Genomic DNA, 14836 nt, shown 5'->3' on the forward strand with positions numbered 1-14836 from the left:
GCCAAACTATCAGACTCACCTCCAGAGGTACAAAGTGCTTTTACAGACAGGATGGCTGCAGCTAGCTGTTAGCATGCTAACTTCAGTAGATGACATGAAGTCAGAAATCTTTCTTGTTCACTTTCTGCTGATAATGTTTGTTAATTTTGTGAATGTTCTGTAAACTAAAATTCTGTCTCTCTAAGTGCAAAGTGCTGACGACCATGTCGCGTTTCCTGTCTGCTTCAAGGTGCAAGTGAACGTTGTTTCATGTGGAGCTGCAGCAGAGGGAAATGTTCTGGTAGCAGTCAGGGAATAATTGGCATTTTTCTATTATTCTGTGAGCATCTGTCATCGTGTTACTGTTGTTTTTACTATTCAACGATGGAGACATTTAGTCAAAAAAAAATTGAGATTATAACTTTAAAAGAAGTAACTTATTTTAAGATGCAGCTGAAAACTTTAAATTTTGTAGTTTAAATATTCTTGATTTTTTTTTGGGGGGGGGGGGGGGGTGTAATAAAGTTTCCGATGTGAGTGGACTGTAAAGCACTGATGGCACCAGTTGTTGGAGGTTAATTTAAGTGTTGAGTAGACGTAAAACAGTGTGTTATTCTGACAGTATTTCTGTTCAGTGTGAATCAAAGGCTGTTTGTGTTACCTGAAGCAGCTTTGATGGACACAGCCAGAGGCATATCTAGGATTTGAGGACATTTTGTCTGCGTGCCTTTTTTTATTCTTCGTTTTTTTGAATTTAACTCTAGTTTGATGCCTTTTTTATGCACTCTGGAACCTTGTTTACATTCATAATGTCTTGATCATTAAAAAATTAAATGTACCTCAAAAACTGCTGTTTACTTTCCGGATTCATTATGAATTGTGATGTTTCATTTATGGACTAAAACAGTTAACAGTTTTACTTATGTTAACATTCATTTAGTGGAATATTAAAAATAATACATACACAGATTCAGATTTTATTTGTCACACACATACACCACATGTATCATACACACAGACCTCTGACAAAGCTCCTCCACAGCCATAGAGGACCTTTACAGCCACGTGCACAGGTGCAGCAGCACTCTGACAGGTAAACTGACCTCCACTGGAGTCCGTCCTGTACTGACATACACGGTGCTGGTCGGTAGGGGGCAGTGTGAACCAGTTTGCTTTAGGAGCGTCTCTGGGTCTTTGGAAGTTAACCAGAAACAGGCGGAATTTTCAGAATCACTCGTGAACTGTTTAACTGCGTGTAGAGACGACCTTTAATTAGTACGGCTTGTAAATATGCAGACTGAGTCACGACTCAAGTCCTGCTGAAAACACAGCTGCTGCTGCTGCTGACACTTTCTTTTACGTATTTCCTCTCTGATGTCTGGCAACCCGGACCAAAGGTCCTGCAGCTGCTAGCCAGCTGATCACGGTAAACAGCTTGTGACGGAATACTGTCGGCGATTATCACTGCAATGTCCACGGCTGGATGACCGGAGGGACTCACCGATAACAGGTAAAACAGTCACTTCAGTAACCTTCGGTCCGCTGACTCTCACGGTGGGATTAGCGACACTAGTTAGACACGCTAACCCGTTAATAAGCTAACGCTAACTGCCCTGATGCTGACCGCTCCCCAGCAGAGCTAATGCTAACTGCTAGAGCCTCACTTCTCCTCTGTCTGAAACGATGTTGTTGTTTTCAGCTAGCTGGCTAATACTAAAACTTCCGGTCCCCAGTTTTGGTTGGCTGAGTCACGTTAGAGGGTCTAATGTCTAAATTCAAAACGACTGTGGGTGGTTAGCCGTTAATTTAGCGAAGACGCTGATAATCTTTCCTGTCACCTGTCACCTCCGAAACCGCTACTTGAAAGCAAAAGCTATAATATTAACTGTGCCGCAAACCAAACTCCAATTCAACGAAAACGCCAAGCCAATCCCCGTTGAGAAAATGCCTAATTTTGTAAGTTAACGTCTCCATGCAAAGTCACATACGTGAATGATACACATACTACTAATACTATTAATACAAAGACTGTTGTACGTTATTTGAAATCGTTGTGTACTAACCAGATCGGCTCTCCACCGCTTACAACTGATGATGCTGCACAATGGGTGGAGGGGCATCCAACAGTCGGCGACATAAAGGCTAAAACAAACCGAAACCAAGAAACACTGAAGTTGTAGATTTTTAAATGGAGTTTTGTTTGAATTTTCTACGCTCAAAAGAATTAGCTTCGTACGTTATCTCATTACGTAAATCTGAAATAGAGTCATCTTGTAAGCTTCATAACGCAGAGTCATTTATGTGAGGAAGTCTGGATGGTCGAATTATGATTACTAAAATATACCGATATTTTATAGCACGTTACAGCACGAGAACATTGATTGTCAGTTTAGATTTTATTTTGAAAATACTCTTGGCACTTCCTCGTCGAAGGTCGGTTGAATTTGGTTTTGTCACTGCAGTCCTCCAGGTGCGCGTGCTGACAGTGATGGGAAGAGAGCCGGTTCTCACGGCTCGGCTCTCATAAAAGAGTCGGCTCTTTCGGCTCCCAAGTGGCTCCTCAAATTAATTTATTACCAAAATAATGTAAAATTATGTGTAAAATTAATTGCTAATGTACAAAACATACTTTACATCAAATTTTACTGCATTTTGTGCAGTCACTCATTTTCTCACCTTTCCAGTGTTTTCAGAGGAAGGATGTCAGCTGATGACCTGAGAACAGTTGTGTTGATCCAGAGAAAGCAGAAGGCAGGACTGCTGTCTTTCATCTCAGCCAGGTCCTCTGACCCTCTGTGCCACTGAACATGAGATAGAAAAGTATTCGTGCTGTCAAAAATATCGCGTTATTACGGCGTTAACGTCACCTCGTGACCTTGTAGTGTTTTATAAGCTGTGGCCGCTGCTAGTAACCTTACAAAAACTACAGGATCCGATCGTAAACCGGCAACTAAGAACAAGCTGACTGCAGCCAGAGACAAGTGACGTTCACTGTTTCTGGAGAGAAATAAGAGGCTGATGAGCCTCTGCTGAACAAACACAGCATCACAGTCTGACTGCTGGGATGTTCAGAGGAAACTTAAAGGAAAGTTTCAGCCGTGGTTTAACTGCACTACAGGCTGAGTCCTACTTTACAATGAAGTGACCTTTAACTTTATCGTATATCTCCCTGTTTTGATCCCTTAGAAAAGGCTGCTGAAGGGCTTTTTGTAACCAAGCATTCATTTTTTTGTCATCTGTTTATTGAGTGTTAAACTGTGTGAGATTTGATTCATTCAATGTGAACGACTGCTCATAATGAAAACACTACACATTGTTTTCAATAAAAAAACATTTGCACAAAGCAAGCCGACTGTCGTGTCGACATTAGTTTGTGGGGATGAGCTCACAGTGATGAAGAAGACATGTGCTGGGTTAGCTAACAGCTAATATGCTAAGTTGCTCAATACTCGAGAGCTGCGATGATCAGCCAATCATTCGGTCACTTGATCAGCAGAAATTGTCAGCTACATTGATAAACTGTATATGTTGGTTCCAGCTTTTCAAATGTGTGAATTATTGGGATATCTTAGTGTGGAATATCTCTGTGTGGAATATCTCTGTGTGGAATATCTCTGTGTGGAATATCTTAGTGTGAAATATCTTAGTGTGGAATATCTCAGTGTGGAATATCTCAGTGTGGAATATCTCTGTGTGGAATATCTCTGTGTGGAATATCTTTGTGTGGAATATCTCTGTGTGGAATATCTCTGTGTGGAATATCTCTGTGTGGAATATCTCTGTGTGGAATATCTCTGTGTGGAGTATCTTTCGCTGGGGTGCCTGGAAGTGTCGTGCTGATGTTAAAGTCCTGATTATTTAGAAGTGGCAGTGCTTCTGCTGGTGGGAGTCGTGTTTGTGTGGATGTTTGACCTTTAATCTGCTCACTGTGGCTGTTTGTTCTGTGTTTGTGCTCGTAAGCCTCGAGCTAAGACGTCAGCTGAGTCACTGCAGTCTTCAGTGTGTAGTGTGACGGCGTGTTGGTCGGCAGGGAACCCTGAATATGCTGTTAGCTTCAAGCTTGTGAGGTCACGAGAACATCCGGGGTCACGTGACCCGTTCCTCGTTTCATCCCCGCTGAGCAGCCTGGCTTCGGCGGTGGGGAGTCTTTCTCTGCTCTGCTGAACTGGTTTCCAGTTTGTCTGCACTGGAGCTGGGGGAGGATGAAGCTGATCTCAGAGCAGAGTGATGAGGTGAGTTGATCAGATCAGCTGTCAGATGAAGAGTTTTAAGCTTGTGGATGTTGATTTTGGTTTGGGATCAGTCTGTTGGGTGAACAGCTGGAATAGATCAGTCTAGAAGAAAGTCAGTGACAGATCAGAGATCAGTTTGTTTTACTGATGCCCTCAGAAACCCCAGATGGCCAAAATATTGGTTTATCCAGAGGACTTTTAAAGAGTAAATGCCAAAGCAAATGATTTTTATGTCATTATAATTGTTATTTAACACTTTCACCCATTTATTGACCGAACTGTAGTAGTTTTTGGAGCCACGGTTTCTTCTTATTTATGGAGGATTAGCTGCTCCTTGAGGAGAAAGAGGTTTGTTGCTGGATGATTAAGAGGTGAGTGGATAGTGTTCAGAGCAGGTCAACACTAAACAGCCTTCAGTTATTTATCTCATTTACAGACGGTGCATCATTTCTGTCTCTACGTGGTCAAACGTTTACAACTCTCACACACACACACACACACACACACACACACACACACACACACACACACACACACACACACTTCTTGAATGTGGAAGACTTCAGTCCCACACATGAGCAGGAAATTGTGGAACAATCAGAAATGGCCCCCGTGCTGACGTTCTGGAAAGCCGTCTGAAAGGCCCTTTTTGTCTGATCGCCACACCCTCAGCTGCTGGTTCAAAGTGCTTCATACTGTTCAGTAGAATATTATGCAGCTCAACTTGGAGACATGAGGGAGTCATGAGATCTGTTGTGGAGCTTTGTTTCCTCTCTCAAACATAGATAATCAGCTGTAACTCAGTTCTTGAAAAGTGTCCAGTATTTCCACATGCTTTTGTTTGGAAACTCTGCATTAAAGGTCATACTTCATCACTTCCTGAGTGACTGATGTTGGTGGCGCTAAATTGTAGACATGCTAAAAGTCGTTGCTGTTGGATGGATTACCATGAACTTTTAAATTCATACTTCCAGAGCATGAATCCCTCTGACTTTGTTGACGCTCTGACCTTTTCTGCGGCTCCACCTTTAGCTTGATATTTGTGGTTTTGAGTGAAAAGTGTGGACAGCCATCGGATGGATAGTTGTGGACGTGTGGGACAGACATTTTCCTCCCAGAGCAGGCCTTTTGAAACTTTGTATAATCAAGCTAACCAGTTCCCTCCATTATCCTCTCCAGGATCCAGACTTCCAGCTCCTTATGGCTGTATATGATGAGAACATCCTGAAGAATCCTTTCTACTTGGCGTTGGAGAAGCAGAGGCCGGACCTCTGCAGCCGGGTGGCAGAGCTCCACGGCGTTGTGAGTCCTACACGTTATCCCCTTTCAGCTAGATTTCACTTTTCAGGCACTTTGTAAAACCTCTTAAACACAGTCTGTTTATTCGTCCAAAGAACATGGATGACAAAACGTGTACTTTGAGGTGTTCGAGGCCACAGCTGAAAGACTTGCATTTATGAACTACATAAGAATTTGTCCATTTCTTGTGTGAAGGTGGTTTTGTTTTTCTCTGCTGATGGTCAATCTTGAAATCATCTCTTCTCTTAACGGTTACCAAATGTTGACCAAAAGCATGAACGTGTCTACATGATCTTGGATTATGATCGAGTCCCTACGAGCAGATTTTTATAGACATGAATATAACGTTTAATTAGTCTTAAAACTGAGGCGTGTGCACGTGACACGAGCGCGTTGAAATCATCCTCACATCATTTCTGCTTCCCGAGCATGACTGCAGTCCTGTGAGGACGGTGATGAAGTGTTACCACGCCAACGCTCAGTGGCCTATGCCTCGCATCCTCTGAGCGACCGCTTTCAGCGCCCACGGTGTCCGACCTTTTTCTGACGTCACAATCACCCAAACAAACAATATGAACATGGAAAAGATGTGAACTGGCTGCCGTCTTCGACTTTGTCAGTGATGAACCTGAACAGCAAGTCAAAGCCAAAGTCAAGTTAATGAGAGGAGGGGGGTCGTCAGGGCTGCATACGCAGAGCAGAAATGCATCATATCACATCATAATCATAGCGTAGCATGTGCACACGTCTGCTTTTTATGTGCGTGGGTTTTGATGATTCAATCAGGGTTTCAGTGTTCTGCAAAGCATCACATTCACTTTCTGCTTACTTTTTACACAGCGTCCCGACTTTTTCGAAAAGGGGTTTCACATTACTTTTATTATTTTTGGATGTGTTTGAACTGGAACTGAGACCATTGGCATGACATGGAGTCCAGAGAAACACTGATGAAAACAAAGTGTGATGTGCTGTGAGAGGAGCTGGAATGTTTTAATCCACCTCGAGGTTTTAATGTAGAGCCACAGTTCATCTGTCTGGAGCTTCTCCTGCAGCCCTCCTGGTGTTTAATGATCACTCGATAGTCTGTGTTGCCTCGTCTCTTTATCCACCATTTTTAGCATTTTTCCTGAGTTTCTCTCACTTTGCATTGCAGCCTGAATTGCAACATATATCACTTAGCGATGCGAGTCCACTTTGGCGAATGTCCCTCATCAAAACCGATCTGCTGTCTAGTCCGTGTTCCTCTCTGGCTGCAAGACTCAAAAAATCTGTTTGTTTGGTGGAAACAGTCCTCATATGTGGGGTGTCCAGTCCACTGTCTGATGTCAGAGTCTGCCTCCTTTCTATTTGGGCCTTGTTTGTGGCAGTCTGGGTGCTGTAATGTGGACATGGGAAACCAGGAAAAGGCAGAAAACATTTCCTGGAAAGGTGGGATCCCAGCAGCTGCAACAACACCAAGAATGGCTAAAATTAGAAAAGTGAGACTGTTTTGCGCCAGCAGAGATTAAAAGGTACTGAATGAAGGAGACACTGGAAATGTGACAGTCAAACCTGGAACACTGCAGGTGTGAACAGATCTCACATATCTGCCATTTTCGCTTTCAGCAAAACTCCACACAGCTGGCTTCACTCATCACTTCCCCCTCTTTAGACGAAGGCGTTTTGACTACTGAATAAATCCTCTTTGCATTCTGTAGAACACTGTCGGGTCCTGGACTTTCGTGGATTCTCTACATGTGTACAGAGCTATGTGAATATTTCTTTCAGTTAAGTTATGGGTTCAGGAAAAACCAGGAAAAAGCATGTAACTGGATTACAGCTTCTTATACCCATTTCACAGCAGACTGCTGACCTGGAAAATCAGTTACTTATCATATAAGATTGCATTGTACAACACATTGTACAACCTTTGCTGGCTTGTGACCTCATTTTAAATCGTTAAGTCTGTATCACCCCTCCAAATAAAATGTTGTCAGTTTGCCATAAATGATTGTCTTTAGCGCTAAACACACAGTACAGCAGAGGCTGGTGTCATTAGTTTTCAAGATATTTGGTTACAAACCAAAGTGTTGGACAAAGCAAAAAGTTGACCTGTTGATGGTTCAAGAACCCTGACTCCAAAACAAATGTGAACAAACGACTGGGAAAGTTATGGAACGCTCCAAAAACCCGTTTGGAACATTCCACAGGTAAACCAGTTCATTGGTAACAGCTGAGAGTATCATGATATCTTGGTGCAAATTCTATGGTATGTATAACGTCACTGAAATAAACTGAATTAAAACAATTTCATTGAGTGATTCTTCTGATATGAGCAAACCACCACTAAAGTCCCTCACAAGCAAGGATGGGGCAAGGTTCACCACTGCGTGAAACACTGTGCTGGTAAAAGGTCCAACAGTTTGAGGACAATGTTTCTCAACACACCATTGCGAGGAATTTAGGATTTCACCATCTACAATCCATAATATCATTAAAACAGTCAGAGATTCTGGAGAAATCTCAGCAGACAAATCATCATTGAATTCTACTGACCTTCGATCCCTCAGGTGGCCCTGCATTAAAAACCAGTATGACTGTAAAAAGGATATTTCGCCATGATTCATTCTGTTTTTAATCTAATCTTTGACATCTGACCAGCTTGAAGTCACGTTGAAAGAGTGTTTGATTAGCTTGGAGAGTTTACATGTTTCGTGCTTGATAGATTGAACAAACAGTAAAGCTTTGGTGTTGGTGAACGCCTGCAGGTTCTGGTGCCTTGTTGTGGAAGTTTGGCCGCCAGCAGCTTCTCAGACTCTCAGTTCGACAACTATGTTCTGCAGCCTGTGGAGGACGGATACCAGACTGTGGATGGAAAGGTTTGTCTTTACCTCAAACCTCCAAACCTCTCTTCCATCATTGTTAGAAATGAGAGGCTCCAGTAGCTACTTTCAAAGTCTGAATTCAAAGCATGATGCTCATGGTGGCTGCTCCAAAGTCAAGTGAATTTTCTAAAACTGAAGCTAAAACAAAGGGCTACAATTAACTGTTCTGAAATCTTAATTAAATTCACACTTTTACTGTTTTCTCAAAGTTGAGGTTTAAAAACAAGCTTCTACTTTTCTTCTATTGTTCCAAAGGTTTTAATAAACAGGAACTTATTGGCTCACCTCTGACCTACATTAAGAGCTCAGGCTGTTTGATCTGCACCCCCATCATAGGACTTCCATGATTGAACGTAAGGCTGGCAATGCTCAATATGTTTGCTAACAAAAAAATAGAATAATGCCAGTTATCCTTCTGAACGTTCAAATATTTGATTTTTATGATGGTAGTGCTGAGTTGGGTACTTAACCTTTACTTTGTTGGTAATTAGACATAATGAACACAGTGTGTGTGTTTACGAGATGTGTTGGTCTCGTTTCGTGTTGCAGAAGATCCAGATCCAGGACAGGCAGGTCCTCCTGGGATCCGGCTTCCCAGCTCCAGCGTCGGTGCCCATCCTGTTTGATGAAACCTTCTACAATGATCAGGAGCAGAGCTACAGCATCCTGTGCATCTCCAGGCCCGTTGAGGTGGACCCAACGGGCCCAACGGAGCTCAGCGCACCGCCCCCCTACTGCCTGAAGAGCCTGGAGGACGTCAGGGAGTTCCTGGGCCGCCATGCCCAGAAACTGGACAAGTTCATCCAGGGCTTCTACCAGGCCTTCAGAGAGCAGGAGAGGAAGGGACTCCGACACCACATAGTGGGACAAAGTCTCCTCTTCTTTACTCTTTCCTCTGTTTTTCCAGTGTCATCGTCCCTCCTCTTCTTCACCATCTTTTCCATTTTCTGCTGTCTTCATTCTTCTCGCACCATCTTCTTCTTTACCCTTTCTTCTTCTGCTGCTTCCTTTTCCTTCACCTTCTTGCTTGTTTGTCTCTTCCTCTTCATTCCTTCATATTCATTATGTTATGAAGAAATAGTTTTTTGTGGTGTAACGGTAATTATAACCTGATAGATGGTTCAGGTGGACTTGTAGACGACGACAGGTTTTCCCCTGCAGCACTGACCGTCCTCCTGTCCTGTCCACCCAGGACTCGGTGAACGGTCTTTACACCAAATGTCTTCAGTGTCTGCTGAGAGACTCTCGCCTGGTGAGTAGAAGCCGGCCTGATGGAGCAAGAATTCATACACTAAATGTGAACAAATGTCTCAGAGGATGAAATGATTAAGCGTTGACATTTTCTATCTAACAGGTCAAAGGTCATCTTTTCTGTCTGTTATTCAGCAGCATCACTCAGGACCTGAAGGACAGACTGAGACCATGTTTCTCATGTGCTCTGATCCTGAATCAGTGACTGAGATTTTCGAGCGAGAGGCTGAAAGAGACAAGCCTCTGATTCCTTATTGTATGTCTGTTCTGTGCCATGACAGCACCTAAAGATGAATTATTCAACAGATCTGTGTGAAAAATGAAAAACATACGGCTGGAAATGAATGATATCCACTAAGAAATAACTGTTGCCTTCATCTGTGCAGCTGATCTGCTGTCAGGAAGTGAGATAAGCATGTAGTCACAGAGGAGCCTCCACCCTGTCTGCACCACCTCGAGACAAACTGACGCAGTCTTTTTATACAAAGGAAGGAATAACTGCTTCAGCCAAATTTACAAGGGGGACAAATACTAAAGAACTGGTCTGAGACGGTGCTTCACACAGTTTCGGAAGTTTCCTCAAACTCAACATCTGGCCTGGTTTGATTTGCTGCCACGTTACTGACGGAGATCACGTTAAAAATACCAGGTGTAAGCTCCAACGTGAGAGCAGATCACTTATTGTCCAGATAACGTATCCGGATACAGATCCCACCTCAGTGCCAGTGAATGGGGGGTAAGGACAGGTCCACGTTTTCTTAGGTCTGTCTTAAAACAGTCGTCATATGTCCGTTGAAAGATGTCCCCCATCACATCCACTGAAGCACATGAAGGGATCTGTCGGCCATTCGTCACCGTTTGCTCTTATTATCTGAAACACAAACAGTAAATGTAACTGGTGATGACGCCACAGGACACAGAATGTCTGATGAGGAAATGTGTGTCAGAGCAGTGACGAATGCATTTCTCAGCGTCTGCTGGTCTGATTAGGGTTTTTTTCTACAGAAACTTCTGGCGAAGCAGGAGCTCCAGATGACTCTTCTCAAACAGGCGGTCGAGGTAACCTCACTGAGTTTTGACATATTTCTGTGTTGATGGATTAAAGTGACAGTTTATTTCTAAAGCACATTTCATTCACAGCTCACAAACAGATATTGATTTAAATGGATATAATACCAGACAACTCTACCAGACACGAAATGTTACTGTGCAGAGTAACAAGCCTTCAGCTGCACCTGAGTGAACACCTGAGCGTCAGTCAGACTCAAACATAACAAACAAGCTGATTCTACGGCTGTTTTCAGACGCTCATCTCTCATTTTTCCACCACCTCTCCTGCATTTCTCTTTCAGAGGAAAATAAGGAGCCATCTGATATGATGTTAGTGGTTGCATTCAAAAATTATAATGACTAAGAAAATGTAAAATGTGGGTTCGCCCACAAAAAATCAGCCTTCAAAATGCTTTTATCAGAATTCTGAAGGTGCTGAATACGATCTTTACAGAGGAGAAACAAGCAAACATCATCACAGCCAATAAATGACACGAGAGAACGTTGATTAAGGTCAAAAGGAGCCAAAAGCCATTTAAAGACCTGAAAATGAAACCTGGGGTCATTACCTGTGAAGTCAGTGGGTTCGACTCTTGCTTCCATCATACTCTGCTAACAAACTTGTTTTAGCTTTGGGAACCAGATGAACCAGAACTAAAATGTTCTCTGTGTTCTTCTTTTCTTCATCCCAGATGTACGTTCATCACGGGATCCACGATTTGATCTTTAACTTTGTGGGAACGCTTGAAGCCAGCCAGGTAGGCGTCGTTCTCGCCGCTCTGCCGCACTGACGGTGCTTACAGTACTTACAAATGTTCTCAACAAATGACCGAACAGACCAATCGCAGCAGATAGTTTGGGGTTAATGTGTCCACATTTTGAGATGTCTGTCTGTCTGTCTTCTGTCTCCATTCCATCATGCTGCTCATAGTGCTGGAAAAGTACATTTAATGCTGTAAAACAGCCTTCATTCTCTGGAAACAGTTTGCTTTGTGGCGTCTCCAGTGGATTCTGACGGCGCTGAATCAATGAAATGCTCTGATGAAAAACATTACGGTAACCTTCGCTGGTTTCTAACGTGAATGAGAGACGAGGTTGTTGGATACATTGGTGAGGAAGCCTACTGCTCCCCCCTCCTCATCCTCCTCCTCCTCACACTGACCCTCCAGCAGGGGGAGGGGCTTAGGACGGCAGCCTGTAGAGAGGGGTGGGATTTTTTTTTTTTGCTTTAATTCTTTCGCAGTGACGGACAGTAAGATGTCCGTGGTATTCGTCAGGTTTTGGTTTTTGGTGCACTGCTGTTGAACCAGGAAAGAAGAAACCTGGTAACAGGAGCAGCACATACAGTGGACCAGAATGCATTGCAGCCAGGAGACAGGTTGACTTTAAAAGGGGAGGGGCTGCAGTGACTGTTTCCCTCTGACAGCTTCTACCTCACAGCTGAACGCAGGAAGTTCAATGCTGGCAGAAATGATTTGACAGTCCGTCAAAATATCTCCACTGTCATTTCTGTCTCTTTGACTTTGGATGGTGATGTGTTTTCGTGTCCACGTAACGTCTGTAACGTGCTCAGACTTTACGCGGTGGTGGTGTCACAGAACTGATCTGGTGTCTGTTGTGCTGCTCGTCAACAGGACGCCGCCTTCAACAAAACCAGCAGGAGTCTGCAGGAGCTGCAGCAGAAAGACGTGGGAGTGAAGCCTGAGTTCAGGTGGGTTCACCACGCTGCAGCTGCTTATTCTCATGTTCCACTTTGGCTAACTGGATGAGTGCTGGCTGTTAGAAACGTCAGAAGGCAGAAAGACGTGACATGTTGTTGCCTTCGTGATTTTGTAATGCTGGGTTGTGTGGTTATGCTACGCTGGTGCCAATCAAGAAAACTCCAATGTCCAAAAACTTAGATGCATCTGCCTGAAAGCATCGATGAGCCAAAAGTGTAATCTAATCTAATCTAATCTAATCTAATCTAATCTAATCTAATCTAATCTAATCTAATCTAATCTAATCCAGATGACAACAAGCAAACTTTATTTTTAAAGGATGATATGAATTTGGTGGTTTGTTTTTTGCAGCTAAGTGACCTTGAATGCACCACCAGAGAAAGATTTTAAGACGCTGCATGTGAGTGATCATGTGATAAGAGGCTCGTTGACATGAGACCATGTAGAATCAATCGCCACATAAAGAATGCTGCTTAGATCAGAGGTGTGATCCTGACTCGCTCTGACATCACGCACATGTGAATAACGATAACCTGACGACATGGAGGCAGCTGCTCTCCGCTGGCTGCAAGACCCAGAGCATGATGGGAAATGCCTGGCTGCGGGCCTCATCTGTGTGTTTTACTAGCATCTTACTTCTGCTGTCCACCTCGAACGAGCCTGATGTCATGATGAAAAGTCGAGGTTCCTCCAGATGAGCTGAAGCCGCTGGCTGGAAGGAGGGACGTCAATCTAAAAAGTGCTGATTTATTTGGAAAATGGTCATCTGAAGCGTGAAATACAAGTGGTCTGTAAAGAATTCATAAAATCAGTATTCGTAAATCACTGACGAGTCCCTGGAGGTCTTAAAAACACGTCAGGCACCAAACACAAAGACCGTACACGGTTCAGCTTCAAGGTCTGGAGCTCGGAATCAGCAGATGGACAAAAGAGATCTTCTCGTCAGTGGAACTTCCTTTGGAGATGGTTTGGTTATGTTGTGGCCTTTGAATGGGATTCATTCAGACTCAGTGTCTCAGTGTCCCGCTGAACTCGTCTCTGCTCGCTCTAAGAACCTCTTTGAACATGTTTCCAGACGACAGATCAGATTTGGACGTTCCTCCTGTAACCTGCTGGTCTGCTTGTGTTTCTGCAGTGTGAACTTGTCTCGGGCGAAGCGAGAGCTGAGTCAGCTCAACCAGCAGACCTCCCCCCTCCTCAAACTGCTGTGCCTGCGCAGAGTCGCCCTGACGGCCACCCAGACCCAGCGACGCAGCGGTACGTACCGTCCGTCCGTCCGTCCGTCCGTCCGTCCGTCCGTCCGTCCGTCTGTCTGTCCGTCTGTCACACGTCCCACAGTCTTCTGGTCTCCGTCTCAGGATCACGACCATAACCTCACGATGTTCTGTGGGTGAATGTAGTTTGTCGAGCTGAATGAATCTGAGGCTGGAGCTTCATTTCTGCCAGTTGAACCCACTTTTTCTTCACGTCCTGAAACTGCTCTGCTTCTCTGTTTCATCCTCTGTAATCAGTGCACGTCCTTTCATGCCGATATCAAGTGTCACAAGTATTTCCGTCCTCTCAGCGTGGAAGACTGCCGGTCACATCTGTCCACTGGCAGCCTGGACTGGCAGCGTCCTCTGTAATCTGTCAGTCTCAGACAGTCGCTGGGTTTGGACAGATACCGAGCGTCCGGCGTTTCTCACTGAGTGTGTGTCTCCCTCTGCAGTCAGCATAGAGGCCGTGTGTGCCGACGACCTGCTGTCCGTCGTCCTCTATCTGCTGGTGAAGACGGAAATCCCCAACTGGTGAGCAGGGAGGGAGACTCGCCACGACCTTTGACCTTTGAAGAAGCTGATGCCCAGCAGTGTCAGTGGAGGGAAAGTGAAAGAGGATGAAAGAGTCCTCAGCCCTGCTAGGAGCTCAGTTATTACCCTTCATCCTGAATGTCTGCACCAAATCTCATGACAATCCATTAAAAAAGGTGTCGAGATGTTTCCCTCAAAGCCACGAATGTGAATGTGCTGCCAGAAGAAAAGTCTAATTATTCATGCACGTCTGCAGCGGGTGGTTCAAACTGAAATACCAGCTAGTGGATGGATGGTCATGGCATTTTGTGCATGCGTTCAGGATCCCCCGAGGATGAGCGAGCGAGCAGGTTCAGAGAGAAATGGCAGCTGTCTGCTTTGCTGTTTGTCCTCAGGATGGCCAACCTGAGCTACATCAGAAACTTCTGCTTCAGCCGCTCCACTAAAGATGAGCTCAGCTACTGTCTGAGCACCTTCGAGGCCGCCGTGGAGTACATCAACCTGGGGAAGCTGCAGGACACGCATGCTGTGAGCCACACACACACACACACACACACACACACACAGCAGCAGAAAGTTTGTCTCTCAGCAGCCTTTAACAGCACTGAAGGTCAGCCATGTTTCCTCATGTCTCCCTTCAGGGCTCAGGTGAG

At 44.4% G+C, this 14836-nt stretch overlaps 1 protein-coding gene across 1 annotated transcript in view; it reads left to right on the forward strand.

Annotated features, from left to right (window-relative positions):
- Positions 1 to 1266: 1266 nt before the first annotated feature.
- Positions 1267 to 14836, forward strand: part of ankrd27 (ankyrin repeat domain 27 (VPS9 domain)) — a 28968-nt gene continuing 15398 nt past the window's right edge. The window contains exons 1-12 of the mRNA XM_070972513.1: positions 1267 to 1489; positions 5391 to 5513; positions 8258 to 8368; positions 8924 to 9235; positions 9567 to 9626; positions 10631 to 10684; positions 11368 to 11433; positions 12310 to 12386; positions 13532 to 13653; positions 14105 to 14183; positions 14579 to 14711; positions 14825 to 14836. The exon at positions 14825 to 14836 is cut by the window's right edge and continues 81 nt beyond it. Coding sequence (XP_070828614.1) covers positions 5412 to 5513; positions 8258 to 8368; positions 8924 to 9235; positions 9567 to 9626; positions 10631 to 10684; positions 11368 to 11433; positions 12310 to 12386; positions 13532 to 13653; positions 14105 to 14183; positions 14579 to 14711; positions 14825 to 14836 — 1128 coding nt within the window. The 5' untranslated portion in view covers positions 1267 to 1489; positions 5391 to 5411. The remainder of the gene's footprint in view (positions 1490 to 5390; positions 5514 to 8257; positions 8369 to 8923; positions 9236 to 9566; positions 9627 to 10630; positions 10685 to 11367; positions 11434 to 12309; positions 12387 to 13531; positions 13654 to 14104; positions 14184 to 14578; positions 14712 to 14824) is intronic.

Source organism: Chaetodon trifascialis, chromosome 10 (genome assembly GCF_039877785.1).
Source record: "Chaetodon trifascialis isolate fChaTrf1 chromosome 10, fChaTrf1.hap1, whole genome shotgun sequence".
Classification (NCBI taxonomy): Eukaryota; Metazoa; Chordata; class Actinopteri; order Chaetodontiformes; family Chaetodontidae; genus Chaetodon; species Chaetodon trifascialis.